The 25549-nt window shown below is 37.2% G+C and overlaps 1 protein-coding gene across 1 annotated transcript in view; it reads left to right on the forward strand.

Moving 5' to 3' along the window:
- The window catches only part of LOC138703497 (uncharacterized), a 228257-nt gene extending 220373 nt beyond the window's left edge, over positions 1 to 7884 (forward strand). Inside the window, exon 5 of the mRNA XM_069831398.1 lies at positions 112 to 7884. Within this exon, the coding sequence (XP_069687499.1) occupies positions 112 to 198 (87 nt within the window). The 3' untranslated portion in view covers positions 199 to 7884. The remainder of the gene's footprint in view (positions 1 to 111) is intronic.
- The last annotated feature ends 17665 nt before the right edge of the window (positions 7885 to 25549 follow it).

A 25549-nucleotide genomic window follows, 5' to 3' on the forward strand; every position in this document is an offset into this window, starting at 1 on the left:
CCTGTGTTTGTTTGTTCTGTCAAAAACTGGCAGTCCAGAGTCTTATATAAAATTAGATTTCTCTGTATTGTAATGTGTGAGAATAAAATCTTTCTTATGCATTTATTTCAGACGGTCGATGAACTGTATTCATTGGCAGATGAGATTATCGGCACCCTGAAGACGTTGAAACGTGGCGTGCAGTGTGGAAAGCAATAGTAGTATTTATTTATTTAACTTTACATGTAGATTAAGTAAATTTATATTAATTCAATAAATAATATTTTATAGAATTATAGTTATTTATGGTACTTGTGAGGTAAGTGCATCTTTATTGCACGAGTGCAATAAAGATCACGCTCACAAGTACCATACGTAATTTTATCCATGACCATAACGAAAAATTTATGTTTTATAAAGAAAATATGTTGAAAATAAGTCCTCATGTAATCACATATCATGGCATGGATTTTAGAATCGATACGTGTACTAGGTAGGTTATGATGTAGGAGGCCATGATTAGTGAAGATTGGTATCTAAGGCGTAGGATAAATAACAAATTACAATTAATTATATAATTTTAATATATATTTTTTCACTTTAGACGTGTATTTTCGTCTTTTTGAAGTTTCAGGGATTATTTAGAAGTGTTCACGGGACTAATGTGATTAAAATAATTTCACATTTTAGTTCTACTTCTGTAAACTTAAGAGGAATATTAAAACTTAATTAATCATCGTGTCTGTTTAGCTCAGTTGGCTAACGCGTGTTGTTTTAAAATCCTCTAAACCCAACTTCGCAGGTTCAATCTCCTTGCATCCCAAAAGGTAAATTATTACAAAATTTTAAAAAGATGCATAATGATATGGATGTAATGTACAAATTACGACGTAGCAGATAGAGAAAAGAGAAGGAGATTGAGTGTATATTTAAGAAATGGTAATAAAGAAGTAGAGGTAGTGACATCTAGTAACTAATAATAATAAATTTCTAAATTATAGACATCAGCTCAAAGAATTTTGAGTGACCACAAGGGTCCTGAATACAAGAAACATGTACAATAATGGGATGTGATACATTAAAGAAAAAAGAAAGTTAATTGTTGAAGGCAAATATAAGTTGATTAATTGAAATAGAGATGATGATGTAATATTTGAAGAGAATCCTTGATAATATTTATAAGAATAGACATTACATAATCAAAAGGAATGTGAAGTTCCTTAAGATAATTCCACGTGAATTTTGTGATTGAACCTCTACTGCCAAACAGCAAACCAATGACGGACCATTGTTTAAGAGGGACGTTGTACTTTGAGTAATAGTTCAATGGAAAAGTATATGTATGTACCCGGGTACTAGGAAATTACTAATGAACTGTGAGATAAAGTTCAAACTGTGAGGTAAAGTCTTTATCTCACTAATGAAATAAAGTAATGTTGAATAAAAGCCTACTTTACAAACGCAAAAGTATTTAGTAAAGGCATGTTTTTCGTTATGGTCATGGATAAAGATTTTTATTGGACATAGATTTTTCTTAAAATGTGAGCCGAGCTCTACGCATCAGCGGGTCATTTCGTCTGTTACATCACCAACAGAGTTCGCATTGGTGGGAAACCGTCGATAGCGCCATCTTTTCCTATTCCATTTTGATATCTAAATTCCTATTGTCGGGCTAGGGTTTGAAACAATTGACGGAGAGAGGACCGAGGTTTCGTTTTTACGTTTAGTAGGAAAGCACTTCGCTCAGGAATTCACTCTCGACGTGGAAGGTTGCTCCGAGAATTAGTGGAATAGTTAACTTCACTTGGGAACTCAGGTCGACCCGCAAGGTTGCTTCGAGAATTAGTGGAATAGCAGCACATTACTCAGGAATTCAGTCCCGACGCGGAAGGTTGTTTGGTGAATATGTCGATCAGTTAACTTCATTCAGGAATTCAGTCGTGATGTATAAGGTTGTATTTGGATTTATCATGGAGTAGTTAAGTCAAAATTACGAACTCGTTTTGGTACTTTGTTACATTTGCTTACGATATATTTGCTGAATTGTATATGGAGAGCATTCGCTAGTGATAATGTCTTGGTTCGTGTATGGGAGATTGTGCGAGGTTTTTGTAGTCGTGGCGAGTTACGTCTTATTAGGGAGAGATTGTGTGAGGTTTTGTAGTCGCGAATTACGTCGTATTGGTACGTAGTATGTTGCAGATTAGGCGAAGTGGTTTCGCGGTTTAATTTTGCGTGCGTATTAGGATACGCGGATATTGTATAGATGCGTCGTATTGAAGTTCCAAGATAGCCTGGCGAGTTGTGGTGATTAATGAAAGGTATTGGTTATATCGTAATAAAGTATGTAACGAAACTCCAGTCAAATTGCTTTCTTGATTATTCTAGTACATTGTATTCCAAATTGAGTATTACTTTCTACACGATTCAACTTATAATTCTGAGTATATTGAATTCCAGTCTGTTATTTAAATGGGTACGTGAATTCGGAGCCATTGTCGTTCTATATATATTTTTTTTCTCTCTCTCTCTCTCTCTGGGGTATCAGGTTCATTGTGATAGTACAGAGATTTATAGTATGTGCAGATTGTAATTAAGAGTGTAGAGTAAATTATGTGCACATTGAGTATGTGTGTGTGACTGTTTCATTTGGGATTATTTTCTGTAACTTATCAAGTCAATGTGTTGAGTCTAGTAGTTAGACTTTAGGTACAACTTTTAAAATCTAATTGGGCAGAGTTTATGGAAATCGCTGGATATTGATGTTAAATTTTATATGTTGGTTGAGATGTTGTGTGAATGATCCAGCGTGGAATATCTTGTGAGTCATGAACTTAACATTTTGGAACTTGCCAATTAGATTGAATTATGACTTTGAAAGTATATTGGCCGATTAATGATCAAAGTATCGAAGGTTCTGGACCTAATTTATTGTTGTGTTTGAGATCAGTTTAGTATATTATTTTTCTTTATTCAACTTCACATATTCATGTTTTATTCCATCAACTCATTCATGTACTTGTTATTTATTATTTGTTAATTATATTTGTTACCATAAATTCACACTGTTTATTCTGTAAGTCTTCCACTGCGCACATCCCAATAACCCGATGCACCAACAACATCTGGCGAGTAACTATCCGTGTAACAACCCGGTGGCGCCCCGATAATGAGAAGAGAGGTTAAAGAGGTTTAATACGCCTCAAATGGTAGCAGAGCGTGGTTATAAATGGTTTTTCGTGGTTATAAATGGTTTTATGTGGTTATACATGATTTTATGTGGTTATCAATGATTTTTCGTGGTTATAAATGGTTTTATGTGGTTAATAATGGTTATAAATGGTTTTCTGTGGTTATAAATGGTTTACCGTAGTTAATTGTTGCTTACGTGGTTTTCATGAGGCAATCAGAATTTTGTATAGGGCAGTATTGGAAATTTTTGTTGTGGGTGTTCTCGTTCAACTATTTGAATTTTGGCAATATTTTTAAGGTGCATTGGCTTCGATTGGTGATGCTAGTGTGAATTTATTGAACTTTGAGAATTTTGAATTGAGGTTGATGCGATATATTTTGATTATAACGAGTATTTCTTTTGTCAGTTACATTGAATTATGTCGTCCACATATCCGTCGTCGAATTTGTAAAGGATATGTCACACACTTAAGATTAACCCAGAGAGAGGAAGAACATGGGGATTCCGAATTTTAAATAACTATTGAGTTCCTGAGTCCGGGGGCACTGTGTGTCCTCGTTATTTGTTAATTCTAACCTGTTGGTGATTGTCTATTGTCATTGAGTGTGAGGTAATATTTGTAACTCTGTACTATATACGATGAAAGAGTAATGGAACGGAGAAAAATTCTCTCCGGCTCGGGATTTGAACCCGAGTTTTCAGCTCTACGTGCTGATGCTTTATCCACTAAGCCACACCGGATACCCACGCCGGCGTCGGACAGAATCGTCTCAGATTAAGTTCCAACTCTTGGGTTCCCTCTAGTGGCCGCCCTCTGCACTACGTCATAGATGTCTATGAACGTAGGACCGAAGTCCACACATGTGCTGAGGTGCATTCGTTATGAGTGACTAGTTGGCCGGGATCCGACGGAATAAGCGCCGTCTTAAATCACGAAGTGATTTGCGCATACCATATATTCTGTCCGACGCCGGGGTGGGTATCCGGTGTGGCTTAGTGGATGAAGCATCAGCACGCAGAGCTGAAAACCCGGGTTCAAATCCCGGCGCCGGAGAGAATTTTTCTCCGTTCCATTATTCTTTCATCGTATGATGACGCAGAATATCTGCATGGAAATATCATATGTACTTCGGTACATTAAAATAATATATCTGTACTATATGTATTTTATACATGTTCGCAGATTTGTAAGCCGCCGTTTCCGTTTCCTACTTTCCTTCTAATTACCTTAATATTGCCTTATTGCCTACCTTATTGAGTGCTGTCAGTGATGGTAATGTCATCGTGGGATCATTATGCATCGAGGACTTGACGAGCGGGCACTCGTCCGACTATGGCCGGTGCGCCGAACAGATGCTGGGGACGCCTAGTCTCTATTCTACGCTACTCGAGCCTCTTCACTTCTCGACGTGCTAACCGTCTTGGATGCTTTATGGGCATTAGCACAATTTGGTCTGCACGTACTGCGGATTTGCAGCACGGCTACCTACGTTCGACATCGTGCTGGATAAACAGTAACCACTGGTTTATGGGGACCAGTTGGGAGCTGAGTTATGGTCCAGGGGCCTGTTTCTCAAAACTCATGGACTAGTAATACTAGTCTGTACAGTAGTAATATTAGTTTATTTTACAAGTCTGTGTTTCTAGAAACTACAAGGGTAAAGTAGTAGTTACCAGTTCACAGATTAGTAATATTGGTCGATTTCACAGTTAATAAGTGATTCTGTTTCTCAAAATGCTAATCTAGTTGATTATACTAGTATTCAACAGGAATATTCCTACAAGACTCTAAAGATTGGTGATTTCTATATTATCAGTTACCAGTGACAACCTTTCTCAGATAATCAAAACGAAATATTATATTTATTTTTTTAATACATATGTGTATTAGTGATTCCGATTGAAGTGAGAAGAGCTAAAACTATATCGAGAAAGAACAATTATTATTCCTTTACGGGAGCATTTATTTAAATATAATGAACAGTTTAGGTAAAGTGCTGAAAAGCTTGGAGTCAGCCTCAGTAGCGTGCTTGGTATAGCGCTGGCCTTCTATACTCGAGGTTGCGGGTTCGATCCCGAGCTAGGTCGATGGCATTTAAGTGTGTTTAAATGCGACAGGCTCATGTCAGTAGATTTACTGGCATGTAAAAGACAAAATTCCGGCACACTGGCGACGCTGATATAACCTCTGCAGTTGCAAGCATCGTTAAATAAACCATAATTTGAATTTTGAAAAGATTGGAGAGTTGTTAAATATAGTGGAACCTACTTTAACAAGACATATAATAGAAGTCATGCATTATCAGCAAAGCTTCAAATACAAATTGCTCTACAAATTGAAGGGTACAAGGGAAAAACGATCAAGGTCCATAAAAAATCGAAATTGAGTTAATAATGCTATCTTATAGTGGAAAAGAAGTACTATCATGTGGTCTAGCTAGTAATAAGAAATCATCGTTCTTGACATTCCACTACGTCAATTTCTATTAATACACACATAACAAAGTATTAAGTGCTTAAACTTTAAAATTCGTTTTTCTCGAAACTTTATAAAATGGACCTTGATCGTTATTCTCGTGTACCCTTCAATTGGGATGTTGATTATTTTCCAATGCCTTCAGGTCTTTCTGTCCTAGACCAGCAACACATGCAGAATTTTTTCCTAATAATCTAATACCAATTCATAAACTGCAGTGAATTTTGCTGGCTTTCCTCCTCCACTGCCAGTTCTTCTGGCATTGTCTACTTTAGCCTTCAAATTAAATATAAAACTACACAAATTTATGAATAGATCAAATGTAAAACTGAAAAAAAAAATAGCGAATTTTTCATTAAGTTGTAAGTGGCATTCATGTCGGCAGTAGACCCACTAACTACAAAATATGTTTATATTATGATACCACAGTCTAGTATTTACAGTCACGAAGCTCAATACATAGTAAATATGCATCCATAGATAGTTGCTAACCACTGGGGTCGCTAATATCACCTCATTACATACAATGCGAAATAGTACCGGCTCAGTCTATTGTTCCTTACACCCTCACAACTCAAGCTTCGTCGTGACTGTATAGACTAGACTGTGATGATACTGTGAACTTGAATTGGTACTCATCAAAGTTGCTTTCTTAATGTTGGGCCAGTAAGTGTCCCTAACGTATGCATAATCTTTGTTATGAGGTATCAGTTCCACAGCCTCACATATTACAACATTTTTTGTTCATTCGTTTAGTTTATAATTCTTTCTTATTGTGCTTGAAAAAGCACCGAATAGTATATCCTTTGATTCATTAATCATATTGAGTATAGTTAATTTGCTTTCAATTGATGGAATTTTAACCGAAAAGAGAAATCAAAACCAAAACACAAAATATTTAGCCTTCTAACCTCAAATAACAATACCTACCAATTACTATAAACAAATGAACTCAATCAGCTGACTAGTGAAAGAGATCATGTGACTAGTGAAAAATTGTCACAAGTTACTAGACTGGTAAAATAGTTTGAGAAACAGAATCTACTAGAGCTGGTGAAATATACTCTGGTAACTAGTAACTGGTGAACTACTAAACTAGTATTTTTGAGGAACAGGCCCCAGGTGGCTGTTGGAACTTCGGTTTATCTTTCTTCACCTAGTTGCAGTTCATCGAGCAACGACTGGTTTATGGGGACCAGTTTTGGACACAGGGGTCCAGTTATGGTGGATTGCAGCGGCTGGCAGGATGCGCGGAGCTCAGGATAGGGACGCCTGAGCATGGTGCATCGATATTGGAGTGACAGGAGTTCCTCCAGGTGTGGGTGCTGGAGTGCAGTCATGAGGTGCCGGGAATCGTCTCGGACCTCAGTTAGGCCGCTGGGAATCGGAGGCCGATGCGCCCGGTTTGGGGATGTGCTGTTCATCCCGGTTGTTGGAGCCTGATTATCGCTGCGCGGGGACAGCGTGGGATAGCAGGGTTCCGGTGGACTTCACCCAACGTCTATGGACAATTTCAACCCTTTGCTGTGCACCGGTTGAAATTCAGCGTAGTGTGGGAGAGTGAGCCGAGCTCGACGCATCAGCGGATCATTTCGTCTGTTACATCACTAATTAATAAAGTCAAATTATCTTCTGAACTTTTACTAATTAATATAGTTATCGGAATACATTAATAACTTCATTAATTTTCTATTTTCAGTTTTTTTATTTTTAAAACTTTGACGTTATTCTATCTTATTTTCAAAACCTGCCTTCTTATCTCATTTAGTTAATAATAAGTTTTTCTAATTTTAGGAAAATTTAATCTTTGTTGATGCCTATCTCTTAGTAGGTAGTTTCGTTCAGTATCTATATCCTTGATTGAATTTACTTTATTTCGTTGAGACGGTGTTGGGTGGAGTTCCCGGGTAGCTCAGTTGGTAGAGCGCTGGTACGTTCAACCAGAAGTCCCGGGATCGATACCCGGCCCCGGAACAATTTTTCCCTTGAAATTATTCAAATCTGCTTTACAGGGAGCTCTACCTGAAAGACTAGATTTGCATAATATATACGTCACTGTGTACGTTAACAGAAAACCACAATTCCAAGTCACACAGAGATTGTGTGCACTCGATGTGGGTCTCTGGCGTTTCGTCAGCCCACGCGAGTTGTGTGGATATAAAAGGAAAAAGTTGAGATGGTGTCGGGTGGAGTTCCCGGGTAGCTCAGTTGGTAGAGCGCTGGTACGTTCAACCAGAAGTACCGGGATCGATACCCGGCCCCGGAACAATTTTTCCCTTGAAAGTTTCTATTTGTCCTTTTACTTCTTATTAACTGTTCGTCACCTGCTTCTACTTCATCGGTCGGTATCGCACAGCTCCTCCATTTTGTAGCACTTCCTCTCGAGCACCCCGGACTATCAACGGCCTGTGGCATTCTTATTAACTGATCTTCACTTGCGCTGACCTTGCCGGTTGATCCACAATCGCTTCTCTTTGTTGGAATACAATATAATTCATTCATGAATTCTGCTCAAGGGTAGGTATTTCACTTTAAACCCAGCGTTCTCCAATCTGCCTTCCTGTTAGTGTTCCGCATACGATATATATATATATATATATATATATATATATATATATATATATATATCCTAATATTGCAAAATCTTTCAGGTATAGCTCTCTATGTAGATGATTTGTATAATTTTCAAGATAAAAATTGAATCGGTGAGTGGAAAAGGGGTAACATTCCAAAAAATGCGAAAATAAACTGAGATAGCAAAATTGTTCATATATCATAGTCCTATCTATTGAGCAGAAAAAAAGTAATATTCCCATCATCCTAATGCCAGTGGCATAACCAGTGTTTTTCAGTTGAGTAGAAGAACGGTAACATTCCAGGAATGTTACTTTTATTCCACTCAATAGTGGAGCACTATTGTGTTAGTTTTCATACGGTATGCTTGGAGCGCTGGCAAGCACTGTAATAATCGTTTAGTTTCTTAACTGTTCTAGTGCTGTGTTATTACAGCTGTTCCAGGTTATGTTTGATCATTCTGTTTTTAGTAGATTATTTTAGGACTCTTTATCAACATCTAGGTTATTTAGCATCTGAATGAGATGAAGGTGATGATGCCGGTGAAATTAGTCTGGGATTCTACACTGAAAGTTACACAGCAATTGCTCATATTGGGTTGAGGGAAAACCCCGGAAAAAAACCTCAACCAGGTAACTCTTCCCAACCGGGAATCGAACCCGGGCCACCTGGTTTTCCGGCCAAATGCGCTAGCCGTTCCTCCACAGGTGTGGGCTGTTTGATCATCAGTATTCTGTCTGCAAGATTTGGAAAATAGTATTTGAAGTTAGTGTCTTTGACTAAAGAAACAACAATGTCAGAAGAGGAAGATAATGAGCCAAGAAGAAAAAAAGGCAAGGTGAACAAGAATGCACATACAAAAGAAATGGAAAAAAATATCTAGGAGAAGGGGAGAAGAGTTTGTAACCTACAAAGGTGTATTAGTCGAGACCAAAAAAATCAACATTGTAACACCGCTTTTATTATTGTTTCTTTTTCCACATCGGAAAAAAGTATTTGTGAACTTTTTCGACAGTTACGTTATAAAGAAAACTTGCTAATTGTTCAAAATATTTCTGTTCATTTTAACCAATATTCCATTTGACTGGAAAAAGAGTAACATTCCCAGACATTAAACAATCAAATGTAAAAAACCAATTTATATATTAACAAACTAATATAAAGGCTGAGATACTTATATCTACTGGGTGTTCATTTCAAAGTGTGTCATGACGTCACTGTTGTTGGGTCACCGATTTGAAGCGAGTTTCAGCTTATATGTTAGAGAAGTTGCCTATTATTTAAGGCGTTCTTCAATCTGAACTTGAACTTGAACGTCGTAGCAACAGATAGCGGTCTGTACGGTCTGTGTGCTACCATAATCTCTTTCGAACTGTGTTTTGCGCCGGCAAGTCGTATACGCAGGGTATTTGTTATCATCGGTTGCGTACGGTAACATTCCACAACACAAATCAAATGCTCCGTGTCCATGTTGACCGTCGAGTTAATGTCAACAAATACGTAAGTAATCGTCTTAACCCTCTCCCCATATCCCGACAGTACGTATTTCCAAACAGTTCACATTCCTGCCACTACCGGCGTTACCGTACGTATCGGTACGTACTCTTCAGAATGAACGCCGCACTTGCTAGGCAACTTTTCTGCCTCTTAGGTTATACATCTCTGCGGAAGTGTAGGAAGATTGAATTCTCTAGGCTCATCGGCTAGCCACATGACGGCATACAGCGAGCCATGACACATTTCGAACTGAACACCCAGTAATAGTAAATGTGACCCATTATAAGTTTATTGATTAAATTAAAAATAAAGTCACAAAACAGTTTTCTTTTATTCGCTAATATGTTTTCGCGGGATATCAGCCGAGTTAAGATTTTGGAATGCTCCAAGCTTTCGGCTGCTATCTCTGCAGCCATCTTCAGGGAAGTGATGTCCGAACAGAAAGTCGAAAGGTTATATAGATGTGGCTGTCTCAGGTGAAACGGGATTGGTTGGCGGATCGGCCAATCCGGGGCCGGGAATTGTCATCGCTCGTAAGCTCCGCCCCTCCCGGGATTGCTGCGTGAAGTTTGGCGGGCGGCGAGCCCTGTTCCGCCGGTTGGAATCGGTTGCCGTCCTCGGTCCGTGATCTTCATGACCTTGATTGTAAGAGGGCCTGAGTTGGTCTAAGGCCGGTGTCCATGCCTGACTGAGCTGGAGTCCACTGTCTCTGTTAAAGTTGTTTTTCTCCAGCTTGATCTCTATGGCCTCCTTGATTGTACGATCCCAGTAGTGGCTTGATTTGTTAATGACCTTGGTGTGGTCAAACAGTATTTTATGCTCCTTTTCTATGCTGTGTTGCGCCACTGCAGATTTTTCCGGGTAATACGAGCGATGACAATTCCCGGCCCCGGATTGGCCGATCCGCCAACCAATCCCGTTTCACCTGAGACAGCCACATCTATATAACCTTTCGACTTTCTGTTCGGACATCACTTCCCTGAAGATGGCTGCAGAGATAGCAGCCGAAAGCTTGGAGCATTCCAAAATCTTAACTCGGCTGATATCCCGCGAAAACATATTAGCGAACCAACGCCGAGAAAGCCTCAAATCATACAGTTTTCTTTTATTATCTCGAAAGCATGATTTTGGAATGTTACCCCTTTTCCACTCACCGATTCAATTGTTCCGGGGCCAGGTTCGATGCCTGGATGGTCTGGTAGAGTTCCTGCGTAGCTCACTTGGTAGAGCCTTGGTGCGTTTAGCCAGAGGTCCTGGGTTCGCTGCCAGACCCCGAAACAATTTTTCCCCTGAAACTTATTCAAATCAGCTTCATAGGGAGTTATACCTGAAAGCTAGATTTGCTTAATACACGCCACTGTTCGTTAACAGAAAACCACAATTCAAGTTACACAGAGTTTGTGTGCACTCAGTGTTGGTTTCTTGACGGTTGTCAGTCCACTTTGAGGTCTGTGGATATAAAGGGAGAAATTGAGTCTGGGTCTGGCAGAGTGCCAGGGTAGCTCAGTAGGTAGAGCCTTGGTGCCAAAGCCCCGGGTTCAGTGCCCGGCCCCGGAACAATTTTTCCCTTGAAAATAATCCTAATGTTGTCTATTGTTTGATATCTTCTTCTACTCCGAACTTTTCTCCCGTTCACCATTCCTTCCAGTGTATTCTTCAGTAGGCCGTTTCTTCTCAGCCAGTGACCCAGCCAATTCCTTTTTATCTTCCTGATCAGTTTGAGTATTATTCTTTCTTCATCCACTCTTTCTTTCTTATTCTGTCTGTCTATTTCACACACTTAATTCTTCTGCATATCCACATTTCAAATTCTTCTAATCGTTTCTCTTCACTTCGTCTTAATGTCCATGTTTCTGCCCACATAAAATGTCACAATACACACAAAGCACTTCACCAGAATATATATAATATTACGAAAAGCAATCCTGGTTTAGTGAACGTTGTGTTTGTTGTTGAGGTTCGTTTACGACGCCGCGGCGATGCGAAGACCGCTGTTCGGCGGTGAATCCGCGCTCGACCGGCCGACAAATGCATAAACTGCGGTGGTGATTATGTGGGAAAATAGTAAAAAAATACATAGAACGCTGTCTGTATTTTGATTTCACGTTCTGTTTATTATTGCAGATGTTGAAATTAATTTAAAGAAAATGGCCGTATAAAGTAAGTAATTGTAACGTGACTTCCCCAGTTTCGCCGTCCCTGCGGCATAACCACCCGGTCGAACAGTACGCCATAGCAAGGAAGTCAAAGGTTGGGGGAAAATGACTTTTCTATGTCAATTTATCGTCAATTATAATTATCGATTACTTATTTACATTCTTACTGCCAGTTACGTAATTTTAAAATGGTTGTTATTTTTGGCACAGTATAATTCGAAACCTGAAGGAACTATTACAGAAATGAAAAATATACTGTTTAAGATTAATGAAATAAAATAAAATAATGATATTAATGTATCGGAATAAAACTAATTTTTTATCAGATACTGTATTATTTTTTTTATTTTATTGGGTTATTTTACGACGCTGTATCAACATCTAGGTTATTTAGCGTCTGAATGATATGAAGGAGATAACGCCGGTGAAATGAGACCGGGGTCCAGCACGGAAAGTTACCCGGCATTTGCTCGTATTGGGTTGAGGGAAAACCCGGAAAAAACCTCACCCAGGTAACTTGCCCCGACCGGGATTCGAACCCGGGCCACCTGGTTTCGCGGCCAGACGTGCTGACGTTACTCCACAGGTATGGACATCAGATACTGTAAAAAATTGAGCTTTTTTATCTAAAGTAAAGTAAACTAATTTTTAGATTAAGTGTGATGTGATGCTGAGAAGCTCCTTGTACGAATAGAAAACGTTCGGCTGTTTACGATTTCAGCTTGAAGCAACTGTGTGTTTGGTGTAGGTCTACAAGTTACAAAATAACCCTGAAATCACCGAAAAATAAAATAAAATTTCTCAGAATACCTAGATATTTCTTTTGAGCTCACAAAAGAAATTACTTTATCCTACATGGCCATTCTGGAAGAAATCGATAAATATAAGTACAACTCGATCCTGTCTGTAGAAGAATGTATATAAATATGACATCTTCGAATTTTTTTTATTCATCGTCTTATACCTAGAGGAAGAAGAAGGTTGGAGAAACATCTCACATCCGTGAGAGATAAAATTTATACGTTAGCCCAGACGAACCGTAATATATGATGGTAAGTGTGATAGAGTCGGCCTTGGTAGCGTACTCGGTATAGCGCTGGCCTTCTGTGCTCGAGGTAGCGAGTTCGATCCCGGTCCAGGTCGATGGCATTTAAATGCGGCAGACTCATGTGAGTAGATTTACTGGCCTGTAAAAGAACTCCTGCGGGACAAAATTCCGACACACCGGCGACGCTGATATAACCTCTGTAGTTGCGAGCCTCGTTAAATAAACTATAATTTAAATTTTTTGTGATGACTAAGGAGCGGATTCCTACGTAATTAAATATTATTTTTGCGTGTGATAAAACACAATTAACAAAGTTAAAATTTCCGAACATGAAGTTTCAAGTTTAAAACCCGAATTTTATTTCACATAAAAACACATATTTTCACAAAAAAAATATGTAAATACATATTTTCAGGAAACCTATTATAAAAACATAAATCTCGGAGTTTTTTACTTAAATAATTTTTTACAAGAACTTTTAACTTTTTTAAAATTAAATCAATTATATCACTCAGAAGTACGTTATCTTTTTAAGAATTCTTAGTTGCTTCGTGTTTCTAAGCGCTGTGTGGTGTATCCGTGTTCCATTTTTGTAATAGTATCACCTTAAGTTCTGAGAACTGCTAGGCAGCGTATCAGTGTTATTATTAGAGAATAAATTAACATGGACAAGGAGGAGAGATCTTGCAACACATAATTAGGAATGTTTATTGTTGCTGAAGATGATTTCATTCCGTGCTTTGTTTGTGAAAAACAAAAGATAAGAGCTCGGGTATGAACATTATTTAATTTAAATAAATCTCTCGCCTCTCGCTCATGTCTATCAAGTAAGGTAATATATCGTGTTGTGATTCCCTGTTATCGGGCTTCGTCAATCGATATCCTTCAAGATATACTGAAAGATGGTTTTTTAAAAAACGATTGGCTTTCCTATTAGCAAATCTAAGCTTTTTGTGTGATACCATAAAAAACTCGAAACATCCAAAAACCTGTTGTCTGAAACAGGGAAGTGCGTGCCGTGAAAAATAAACTAGAGTCGCTACCAAGTTCAGAAGTACAAGTACTAAGGGACAAATTCCAGAATGTGATTGGGAAAAACAGTGGATATAAAAAAATTTGTAAAGTTGCTCTAGTATTGCAGCATGTGCCTGTAGGTGAAACTGGCGGTGTTAGTGTTGTGACATTCCTCTCTTTAAATATGCACGTCTGACGTCCTGTGATATGGAAAGATCTTTTCCACAGTATAAGTCGTTGTTCAGAGATAATCGGCGTGCATTTGTGATGGAGAATTTGGAGATGACCTTTGTTGTTCACTGCAATTCTCGGCCAACTACTAGCACTCAAGTGTGGTTGGTGAGTACCTAGTAACATTTTTTTTCCCAAGCTAAGTAAGCTATTTTTGTCATATTAAAAAATTATTTTTTTTTATTTTTAGCATATATTTTCGTACTTTTAGCACATAAAAAATAAATATATTTAAATTTTTAGCACATAAAAATCCGCTCCCTAATGATGACTATATCCGTGCCCTGTATTATCTTAGAAGAAAGGATGAAGCCGTTCCAATATGACGTCATGTTAACCCGACATACAGAGACAGATAACAAAGCGACTATACAGACTAGACAGAAAAGGTAGGGAGGGGGGGACAGATAGACAAATAGACATATGGACCACAGTCATATAGCTGCTAAAAATCGGGAAAATATTTATTTTTATGTGCTAGAAATTGAGAAAATATGTGACAAAAAAGGAAAAATATGTAATTATGTTTCAGTTATTTTATGTGAATATAAACAATATGCCATACTCACCAGTAGTCTATAAATTATGCTGTCTCGCCAACTGCTGAAGAATTCCAGTACACATTGAGATTCATCCTCTAGTTGTCCGTCAAGGTGACGATTATCGCGGAATACTGCCTTGTACTGGGAAAAAAGAACGCCCTGGCTATTGAGAAACAACATGCACTCCCTAGAGTGATGATGCAGCTGATGTTTATGAAATTATAATTGCTTCCTGAATCAGTGTTATGATAACTTACAAGTAACCCCTAAATGACACATGAACGTTTATGTGTGTTAGTTGCAGTTCAGTTTTTTAGTGGTGACAGCAATTATGGCTTGTGGTAAGAGAGATAAATGCAGTTCCACAGGTAAGCACTTCCGAGAAACAGTTGCCAGCTGTCACTTCTAAGCAACTGCACTGAACATTCTGGTGATTATTAATCTGAAATGGAACTTTTGTCAAAAATTATTTGATTAAAACTTAATTTTTATGTATTTTATGTGAACATTTGAAAATACTGTATGTATTTACACAAAAATTTCAAAATATGTTTTCCTTCTTCTTCTTCTTCTTCTTCTTCTTCTTCTACTACTCCCATCAAGGTTTAGATGATTACACCTATTCCGATCAACAAGGTCGAGCCATCTTTTCCTTGGTCTACCAATATATCTTCTTCCCTATGTGTTGGCCTATATGAAAGAATTTGTTTGGGAATTCTTCCTTCAAGCATTCTTTCTATATGAATCAACCATTTGTTTCTGTATTGTTCTATTATGTCATTTAGTGATGTAATCTGTAGTTCATTCCTTACATTTTCATTTCTAATTCTGTCTTGTAGTGTACATCCTTTCACGTATCTAAGAAATTTCATTTTATTACCTTCAATTCTACTCACATTCTTTTTATTGGTATCCAATTTTCGGATCCATATAATACAGTAGGAAGAGCCGTAACCTTATAGAATTCCGAGTTTCTTTCGTTGTTTTTCTTCTTAGAGTGTTTCGTATTTATTTATTTATTTATTTATTTATTTATTTATTTATTTATTTTATTAATTTATTTTATTGCTAGTAAGTTTGAAATGAATACACAAACTAGCCCACTCCTGAATGAGTAAAACTCGTGCTCAGGAGGGGATTCCAATACAGACAAAAATAAAATTAAAATTGAGAGTGAATACAGATTAAAAAGTGTTTAGTATGTTTAAACCCAAACTATAAATTCAATAAAATTTTTTTTTTATTTTTTTTTATTAATTTGGAGAGGATTCGTGGTTAAAATATTATTGGAATAAAATTTGTTTAATAATCTGGGACCTTGACTCATGCTACGACAAAAAGCTGCATTGGTTTTACATTTTGGTTCAGATAAACGTAAAGAATTCATATTTTTAGTTCAATATTTATGTATAGGGGAGAGTCGGGTAATATCGGACATCGGGCAGTATCGGACAGTGCGTTTCTTTCATCTACCACCATATGGTAGTACCTGAATGCCATGGTTACGTTTCTCTATGCGACATCACAGAAACGTAACCATGTCAATCAGGTACTATCATCGTGTGGTAGATGAAAGAAACTCACTGTCCGATATTACCCGATGTCCGATACTACCCGACTCTCCCCTATACCTTTCAAAGTTATTAAAATTTCTATGAAAATATTTTAATAAAATAAAATAATAAATTTGTTTAATGTTGAAAATTTTGAAATGTTTAAACAAGAATTCAGTGGGTAATCTTTCTGCTTTTTCAAACAAATTTTTAATACTTTTTTCTGTAGTAAAATTAACGGATATTGGGTGAAATGCATAAAGTTGTAGTATTACCTTTTGCTTTGACTGCAGAAGATACTTGAAGTAGAAGTATATACTTCATTTTGTATGCATAAACCTGCTACTACTACTACGAAGTATGTAATACGCGGCAGTAGTATAACTATCAATAGTATTCGATTATATCGATTATCGACAGTACTTCGGGCTTATCCGCTAAGATTCGTTAGTTTTCGCCTTTCATGTATTTATGTTAATTTCTTGGTGGGAAAATTTATTGTTGTCCTCAAAATCTGGTTAGTTTAACAAGAAAAGTGACAATTACGACGAAGTGTGAAATGTGGAAGAGAGAGAATGAGAACAGCTGCTGCTATTAAAAGAATACCCAGCATTATTAAACAAGTCGCGAACTCCTGCCGCAAGAAGTGATGAAGAAAAAGCCATCCAGGCTATGAAAGTTAAGTCGGAAGTTTACACCAAGAAAAAATTGACGAAAAGCAAATTATGAAGAAAATAAATAACACGTAACCTAAAATATTGCACGCACACAGAGTTTTTTCACGTAAATTAAATGTATTATAAATACATCATAGAATCGTTTTGTCAAACGTATATTATTTTAAGTAATAATAACAAAAATCAACTGACAGAATTCCAGTTATCTCAAAATCAACATTTCGGTAGTCCATTACAAAAACTGGTCATATAAAATTTTTTATTTGTAAAAACGTATACAACTTCTTATAATCACGTTCTGATGGTTCTCGTCTTTTCTTGTATGTTTTTCTAGCGCGAATTTGCATGAATTCTGCCATATTAAACCGTACAAATGCTTGTTCTGAGCTAACCAAGTCTCAAATAGGGCCGACTACGATTTTTCTTAGTTTACACTTACAAGTAGAAGTATATACTTCTTGTCATGCATATAAATCGTGATTTAAACTACAAATTCTAGCATAAGCTAAACATGGTCTTCCAGAAAAAGACTTTAGTATATATTACGAATACCTTAGCAATAGCATTTACTTCAACTTTATGCATACCAGCCATTGTTTCACATATTGAATTAAATTTTGAAATTTTATTATCATGTAAAATGAAATTTAAAATATATGCTCAGGCAACCTTTCCGAAACTTAAAACACAATTACGAATTTCTATTACAGTGCAAATAAAATATTTATATTTTTACCTAAGAATCATAGCCTTAGTCGTTTGGATAAGTACCGGTACTACATTGCCATCTCTGCTTTAAATCTTGTGCAATTGAGGAGCTGTTTGCTTCAAGCAGACATAGAGACACTACGCATTGTGATGTCGTAATTACCACAAGCCAGAGTCCTGTAAAGTTTGTATAATGGGGCGTATACATAAAACTGATGATGTTTAACCACGTTTCAAAGAGCTGGTCAGACAAAGCTTGATTACAGTCTTGGATGGACGCTTGCATATTTGGTGATCAAACTTCAGATTCAAACTTGGTCCTAATAGTGGATGGAGCTTGTCGCTCCAAAGAGACATCTGGACACAGAGTTAAGGCTTTTACTTGTCATTTCCTTTTAATCACGATTCAACCTCTGTTGAACTCAGCACTTTAAACAGTGCACTGATATTTACGCATGACCCTCGGGCTATGACTGTCAACAAAGATATTAGATCAAACCACCGCTTCAGAGACTTCTCTGACTTTCACACCAGTTTGCAGAAAGGAAAGTGGGCTTTATGAAGTAACAAAATTAATGGCTTATTCACACACTCGTTTACGTTTATAGTACATATACAGGCCTACATAGTGTTCTGCCAAATGGCAGGTCTTTCACTGCAAACCCTGCATTCTTCAATCTTCCTTATTTTCTGTCTTCCTCTTAGTCTCCGCATATGATCCATATATCTTAATGTCATCTATCATCTGATACCTTCTTCTGCCCCGAACTCTTCTCCCGTTCACCATTCCTGCCAGCGCATCCTGCAGTAGGCAGTTTCTTCACAGCCAGTGACCCAAATAATTCATTTTTCTCTTTCTGATTAGTTTTAGCATCATTCTTTCTTCACCCACTCTTTCCAACACAGTTTCATTTCTTATTGTCTGTCCATTTCACACGCTTCATCCTTCTCCATATCCACATTACAAATGCTTCTATTCGCTTCTCTTCACTTCGTCGTAATGACCATGTTTCTGCTCTATATAATGCCACACTCCACATAAAACACTTCACTAGTCTCTTCCCTAGTTCTTTTTCCAGAGAAAATGCTCCTTTTCTATTAAAAGCTTCCATGGTCATTTTTATCCTCCTTTTGACTTGCTGGCAGGAGATCATGTTATGCTTATAATAACCCCACCTATTTGAAGCTGTCTACTGTAATAAAAGCCAGGTTATGAACCAGGTTATGACTAAACAGGAAGTAGTTGGCATGGCGAGAGGAAAGTGCGGGTTAGAGGGGTAGCCTGTGCAGCGATGACAGGTTGAGTATGGCGGGGCGGAGGGGTGAAGGAGAACGGAGCTTTTCATTGGACCTCACGTGTAAATATCGTCTACTAACGAAAATCTGGCAACGGAATCACGGAGACAGTGTAGCCAAACTTCCCAGTTCATTTGCAGTACCACGTGCATTACGCGTCGCATTTCGTACCAGCGTCATTAGCTCGTGCTTTCTTAAAAACAGTAATTTTAATTACTAATATTGTTGATAGTGTTATCGAGAACTATAGACAGTAGTTATTTTAAACATATCGGTGACAAACGCTGAACATGCTTTGAATCTCGCGCCACTATGTGGCAATAGAGCTCAGAAAGAGAGCAACAGAACGTTGCTTCCGGTATAATGCCAGTTTACTATGCAGTGATGAAGCGTTTCCGTCATAACTCACAAACTTGTTAACTTTTTCATGTTCTCTCTCTTTGAGCGCATTCCGAATCTCACCGGTGAGCAATCCGATGGCATCACAGTGTTCCGAATTCCACCGATGACGTCATTGATGTTCCACCGGTGTCGCACCGGTGCCATCAACTTGCAGAGGTGGTGGCAGTCTGCATCAGCCGCCATCATTGAATCTGATTGGTTCTTGTATAGGGCGGGAATTAGCAGACGAATAACATCGTGCACAGTTGTGTCATGGCGGTGTGTTCTGCTTTAGTTCTGCTGTATTGTTTGTAATGAGCACAATGTAAGAACAATATGTTAAAGGCTTATGAGCAAACATGTCAATGGACCCGTTGTTACTACCGGTTCAAGAAATAAATTGTTTATGCGATCTTTTCTTTGAACGAGATGGGAGTACGAAAATTTCGACAAAATTTTGCTAGCGTAGCACAGACAACAACTTATACAGTCGCCATGACAGCCGTAGATCCTTCCAGCAGTTTTGTTCCTTATTTCGCTGCAACGTGACGTGATTGATGCCACCGGACAGGTGAGATTCGGAACGCGCTGTTTTATTTTATTGCTGAAACTCATGTTTACAATATCATGCTCTTTCAACTACGTTCCTTAATAAATATTTTCTTTTATTTTGTGTTAGAAGGAAATACAGACTTTTGACCATTTTAAAAATCAATCTATTTTTTATCAGACAATCTATCAAAGACAGAGAAGTGATCTTGCATCATATTGTAGATATGAAATGCATAAATACACACAAAAAATTTCATCATAGAATATGGGATAGTTTTTTAATTATGCGGTAGGCTAAACGCTTCATCACTGCACAGTGAACAGAATTTTGAAAAAAGAAAAAAGTAAATGATTTTTTTTAAAGTAAAAATATATATATATTTTTTTCATGTAGCAGGACAGTGTTTTACGCATATTGATTTTCATTATTGTACAAGATACAGTAATTGGAGGAAACAAAAAGTTGAATATTTCCAAAATTTTACTGCTGTAAGCTGTACCTAACCCCTTAATCTATCTTAAAAATTTGAAATGATTAGCTTAAAAGTTGATGAAATACAGAGAAAAATGTGGGCTGATGTATTTTATTTTATATTAATTTTTAACTTTTTATTTTATTATTTTATTTTGTTTTTTATTTAATTTTTTTAATTCTATTGTATTGTTTTATTTTATTTTATTCTATTTTATAGTAAACTTACAGCACTTTTTTACTTTAAAAAAGAAAAATGTTATTTACATGTGGAAATAATGGGCCATTTTAAATTACCAAAATCTAGAATTGAGTCCAAGGTGAATGGAAGAAGAAATAAGGGAAGACTGATAGCCAAATGGTCGAAGTGTTTATATGAAGCAACAGAAAGATTGAATCTGTGCCTAAAGAGAAAATGTATAAAACTATAATGGAACTAAAATGACATTTTACTTGGAAATCCTAATTCGAGTATTCACTGAAGTGCTGGGATTAGTAATAAATGATCTGGCAGATGGTCCCACGCACAATAAAGTGAAGACATTGTTGTAACATAACCCGTGAGCAGAGCGGAACTGAATGTCTCTGATATTGGTTGTTGAAGTGTATTGAGCTGTGGAATCATCCGTTATTGCTTTGATCCCTTGTTCTACTAATTAAAGATTATCTCTGCGCATGCGTCTGTCAAAACAATTGCCGAGATAGTGCCAACAGCTGAAGCAGACTTATCAGAAACTAATAATCTAATTCTAATCCCATATCTTACTTTTAAATTAGAACTGATAGCTTAGCAATCCAATTTAGTTTCCATTTGTCCTATTGATATCTCCTACATTAGTCTGTACAAAGCAGTTGACATTGTATCCCTTCTTTTTCATTACATTCTTGTCCCTTCCTTTTTTTCTTTTCCAATCCCGCTTCTAAAGAATTTTATTGTCTCTTTCTTCCTCTCTTTTTATTTATTTATTTAATCATTTATTTATTCATGTTTCTCTATATCCTTATAACTTATATCATATTTGTAAGTGATTAGAAGATAAATATATAAACAAGGGTCGCCCTCGGTAGCGCAGTTGGTATAGCGCTGGCCTTCTATGCTCAAGGTTGCGGCTCGATGGCATTTAATTGTGTTCAAATGCGACAGGTTCACGTCAGTAAATTTACTGGCATGTAAAAGAATTCCTGCGGGACAAAAATTCCGGCACACCGACGACGCTGATATAACCTCTGCAGTTGCGAGCGTCGTTAAATAAACTATAATTTAGAATTTATAAACAAGGTATTGATGAAACAATATGTAGGCTATGACAAGAAAAACACTGTCTGTGCTTTAAGAATTGAAGAGTTCAGAGCCATCGTGGGCCAAGTGGTATTTTCTTGAAACTGGGAAAAATTGAGGTTAAGTTAGGTATAGGGTAAACGCGGGTGAATCGGATCATTTTTAAAATAATTATAAATAAAAGTGGTAATACGCTGTTAATTCTTGCGTCTCTTACTGTCCGCTGCAAGATAATTTCATTAACTTTAAGTCTGTCAGAAATAGTTATTATGTTTTATTTTTCTTCAATTTAATTGGTTGTTAAAATTGATCCGATTCATCCTCCAGTGGCGGGTGAATCGGATTGAAAGAAAAAGCAGTGGAAACTTATTATTCATGCTATAAGATACAAAATTAGAAGCTCAGTAATAGCAAAATCATATTTCTTAGTTTCTCTATTTTCAAACACATTTTCCACAGATGAAAGTCTTTCTCCCCTTAGCTCCCACACACACCTCGTGGTACCATTCACACTTACGTTGGCACTGGATCCATTCTCCTTTCTTCACAGACTTGGGATCAGAATATTTCAACATACAAAATTGGCAAATGTCATCACTCCCTTCATTGTCTATTTCTACAACCACATCCTCATCCTCCTCATCATAATCACCATCATCATCATCGTCGTCGTCGTCATCATCACTATCGTTAATCTCAATCATGTCCTCACTTTGTCTTTGGACATTTTTTCTGTTCATTCTGCGTCCTTTCTTAATATTTATCTTCTCGTTTTTTTTTATTTTTGCTTTTTCTTCATTTGTGCTATGTTCTCTGGTGAAGTGAGAAGACAAGCAATTTGTCTGGGTCTTCCTCGTGCTGAAGTCTACCCATCCGGAATTAAAAAAAAACAATATTGCCATTTCTATATAAAATAAGCAATTCAAACTACCCGCCATTCACTGATCCGTTTCGTCCGCACATGCACAGAAATACATATTTGCAAATTGGCAGCACTGGCAGCAAATAAATGAGAACATCAGGTGAGGTTATAGAATCAAGACAGACTGTTCTTTCCTACTACATAACTTGTTGCGTAAGTTTTAATAATGTGTGTTAAAAAATTGTTTAATCCAGAGCTAAAAAATAACAAAATGGCAAATTCAGAGCATCTACGTACCTCAAACTTATAAAAAGTAGTCTATTTATCACCAGCAGGTCGTACACATGCCAACTTCTTATGGTCGATGATGATGATGATTAGCCTAAAAATGTCCCGTTAAGGGCAAAGGCCTCCTCCTATAGAGGGAGAGCTCTATTTGTCTCACGCGGTGAGCTACTCCGCGTAAGAGTGGAATTGTTCACTTGGTTCACATTCTACACAGTTTGGTATTGTTCGCTTGTTTCTGTCGCACTGGTTTTAGTCGCTGTTCACTTGTCTTCTTAGGTTTTTCCAGTCTTCCCTATGTCTTGCTCTGCTTGACCAATGGCTTCCTACCCGTTCACTGAAGAGGTCGGCCCATCTTCGTCTTGGTCTTCCGGGTGATCTCTTGCCAATGCGGGGATCCCATAGTGTGACTTTCTGCGCCCATCTTCCGTCTCTAAGTCGTGCAACATGGTCTTATGGTCATCGAACTCAAATACTAGCATTCTTTGACTTCAGAGGATGGTATCAGCAAGAACTCACTACCGCACTCTAGGACAAGCAATTTATATTAACTGATCCGATTCGTCCTCCAATCCGATTCACCCGCGTTTACCCTATAAAATAATTCATTGAATGCATATTTGTAAGTGATTGTGAGTTAAATATATAAACAAGATATTGATGAAACTGTATGTATGACAAAAACACTTTCTGTGCTTTAAGAACTGAAGAGCTCAGAGCCATCGTCGGCCAAGCGCCATATATTAGAAACGGAGAAAACGAGTGTTAAAATTGATTACTATAATTTTATGAAAAATATAGCAAGCAATATAAAGTACTATGAACATTAAAATTAAATAATATTTTAATCTTCATTAAACTATGGTATTCACTTAACTTTAACCCTTGCTTCCTCAGTTTTTAATAAATGGCGCTTGGCCCACTTTGGCACTGAACCCTTTACAATTGTTCATTTTTATGATATTTCACCTTGGTCGTAAAACATTTGTCTACCTCATTTAATGTGACTACGTGTTTAGTTTGTGTACGCATTCTCATGTTATGGTATTGTTTGTTTGTTTGTTTTTTTTTACAAGAATTATGGATAAGGACGCAAATAGCCATAGCCGCTGACGCACTCCCTTTTAAACCACGCGGTGTGTCATCTTGAGCTTAGATTTGCCGACTGCAGAAATGCAATAATTTATGCTCTACGATAGTCTTGATGTGGTATTGTTTAAAGAAAATGTGTGAGAAGAGTCTTTGAAAACAAAACAGAGGAGTTGAAATCCAGCCGTAGTTGTTTGCTAAATAAGTGAACGAAAGAAGATAAGTCGTTGCTGAAATAAAATATTCTGCAATGAAGTTGAATTAATAACGCAATATATCCCATTTTATGGAATGTGTCCACTGACTTGAGAAGTGGAGAGAAATTTCTCAGCCTTTAAATTCATGTTAAATAACTGAAGATACTCTCAGAAGAGAATATGAAGAAGACATTTGTATCACAATGTTTTTTCAATAAATTTTGTACAAAGAACTGAAAAAAAATTAATTATGAATACTAATATCATATACAGGATGATTCACGAGGAAAGGTAAAAAATTTAAGATACGATATCTTAGGCCATTTTGAATTAAAAAAAAACTTCATGTGAACATAGGTCCGTTTTCGAACGATGGCAGAGCTGGATCCATTTTTTGGTAAAACGTCTCGTCCCAATGTGAATCAGACGTTACCATATGCTTCTGACGTGAGACAAGGTCACCGATCGCAATGAATGACGTATATAACAATGGAATCTGCATTGTGAGCGAAATGGATAAGAGAAGTTCATTCACGTCACAAACAGGGTGGTGGGGCATTACAAATGCCCAATCGCTTGCCCTTGTCTGATGTAATGAAACAGAATCCACACTTAACACAAATACAGTATCACTTATCAGTTCACAACAGTTCAGTCAGCTACCTACAGTACAGTAGTTATACAGATACAGTTATCGGAAGTGTTAAGTTGTGTTTTTCAAGATCCCTTATAAATTTTCGACTGCAGAATACGCCGATATTGTGTGTGTTTATGGTTTGTGCGATGGAAGATCTTTGCGTACCGTCGCTGAATATGAACGACGCTTTCCGAACAGAAGGGTATCATATCGAAGAGTATTTAGGCTGTATATGAGGTTGGATGAAAGACTTGGTATACCAAAGGAAGATGGAAACGAGAGAGGCGCTAATCGACCGTATTTTGGATGCTGCACGCCGCATAAAAACAGCCACGAGCAACTTTCCCGAGCGTCGAGCGCGATTCACGCCGGAGCGCAACAGTGCATTGAAGCAGAAGGAGATACCTTGGAAAATGTGCCAAAACATGGACCCCGACGTCTAGAATATTAGGTATGTATGCATACGTGAATATAAACTTTAAATTTGTCCGTTATCTGTTTCTAAATGCGAGGTCGTAGAATGGATTCTCAGAAATTTTTGTGAAATCAAAGAGTCATATCTCTGTAACCGTTCGAAAACGGACCCATATTAATATGAACTTTTTGACTCGAAGGACTTCAGAATTCACATCCTAAATTGTTTACCTTTCCTCGTTAATCACCCTGTATACAAGTGTTATTTCGCATATTACATTAATCAATATTTTAAAATTGTAAGAGAACATTTAACATGGTTTTAGGACATAAAATTCTTATTCCTACTAATAAGGGTATTGTACTGTTAATCTTTCTCAGTCTTCTATTTGAAACAAAAGTTCTTATCTTCATTTCAATGCATATGAAATAATTTA

The sequence above is a fragment of the Periplaneta americana genome, chromosome 7 (genome assembly GCF_040183065.1).
Source record: "Periplaneta americana isolate PAMFEO1 chromosome 7, P.americana_PAMFEO1_priV1, whole genome shotgun sequence".
In the NCBI taxonomy this organism is placed as follows: Eukaryota; Metazoa; Arthropoda; class Insecta; order Blattodea; family Blattidae; genus Periplaneta; species Periplaneta americana.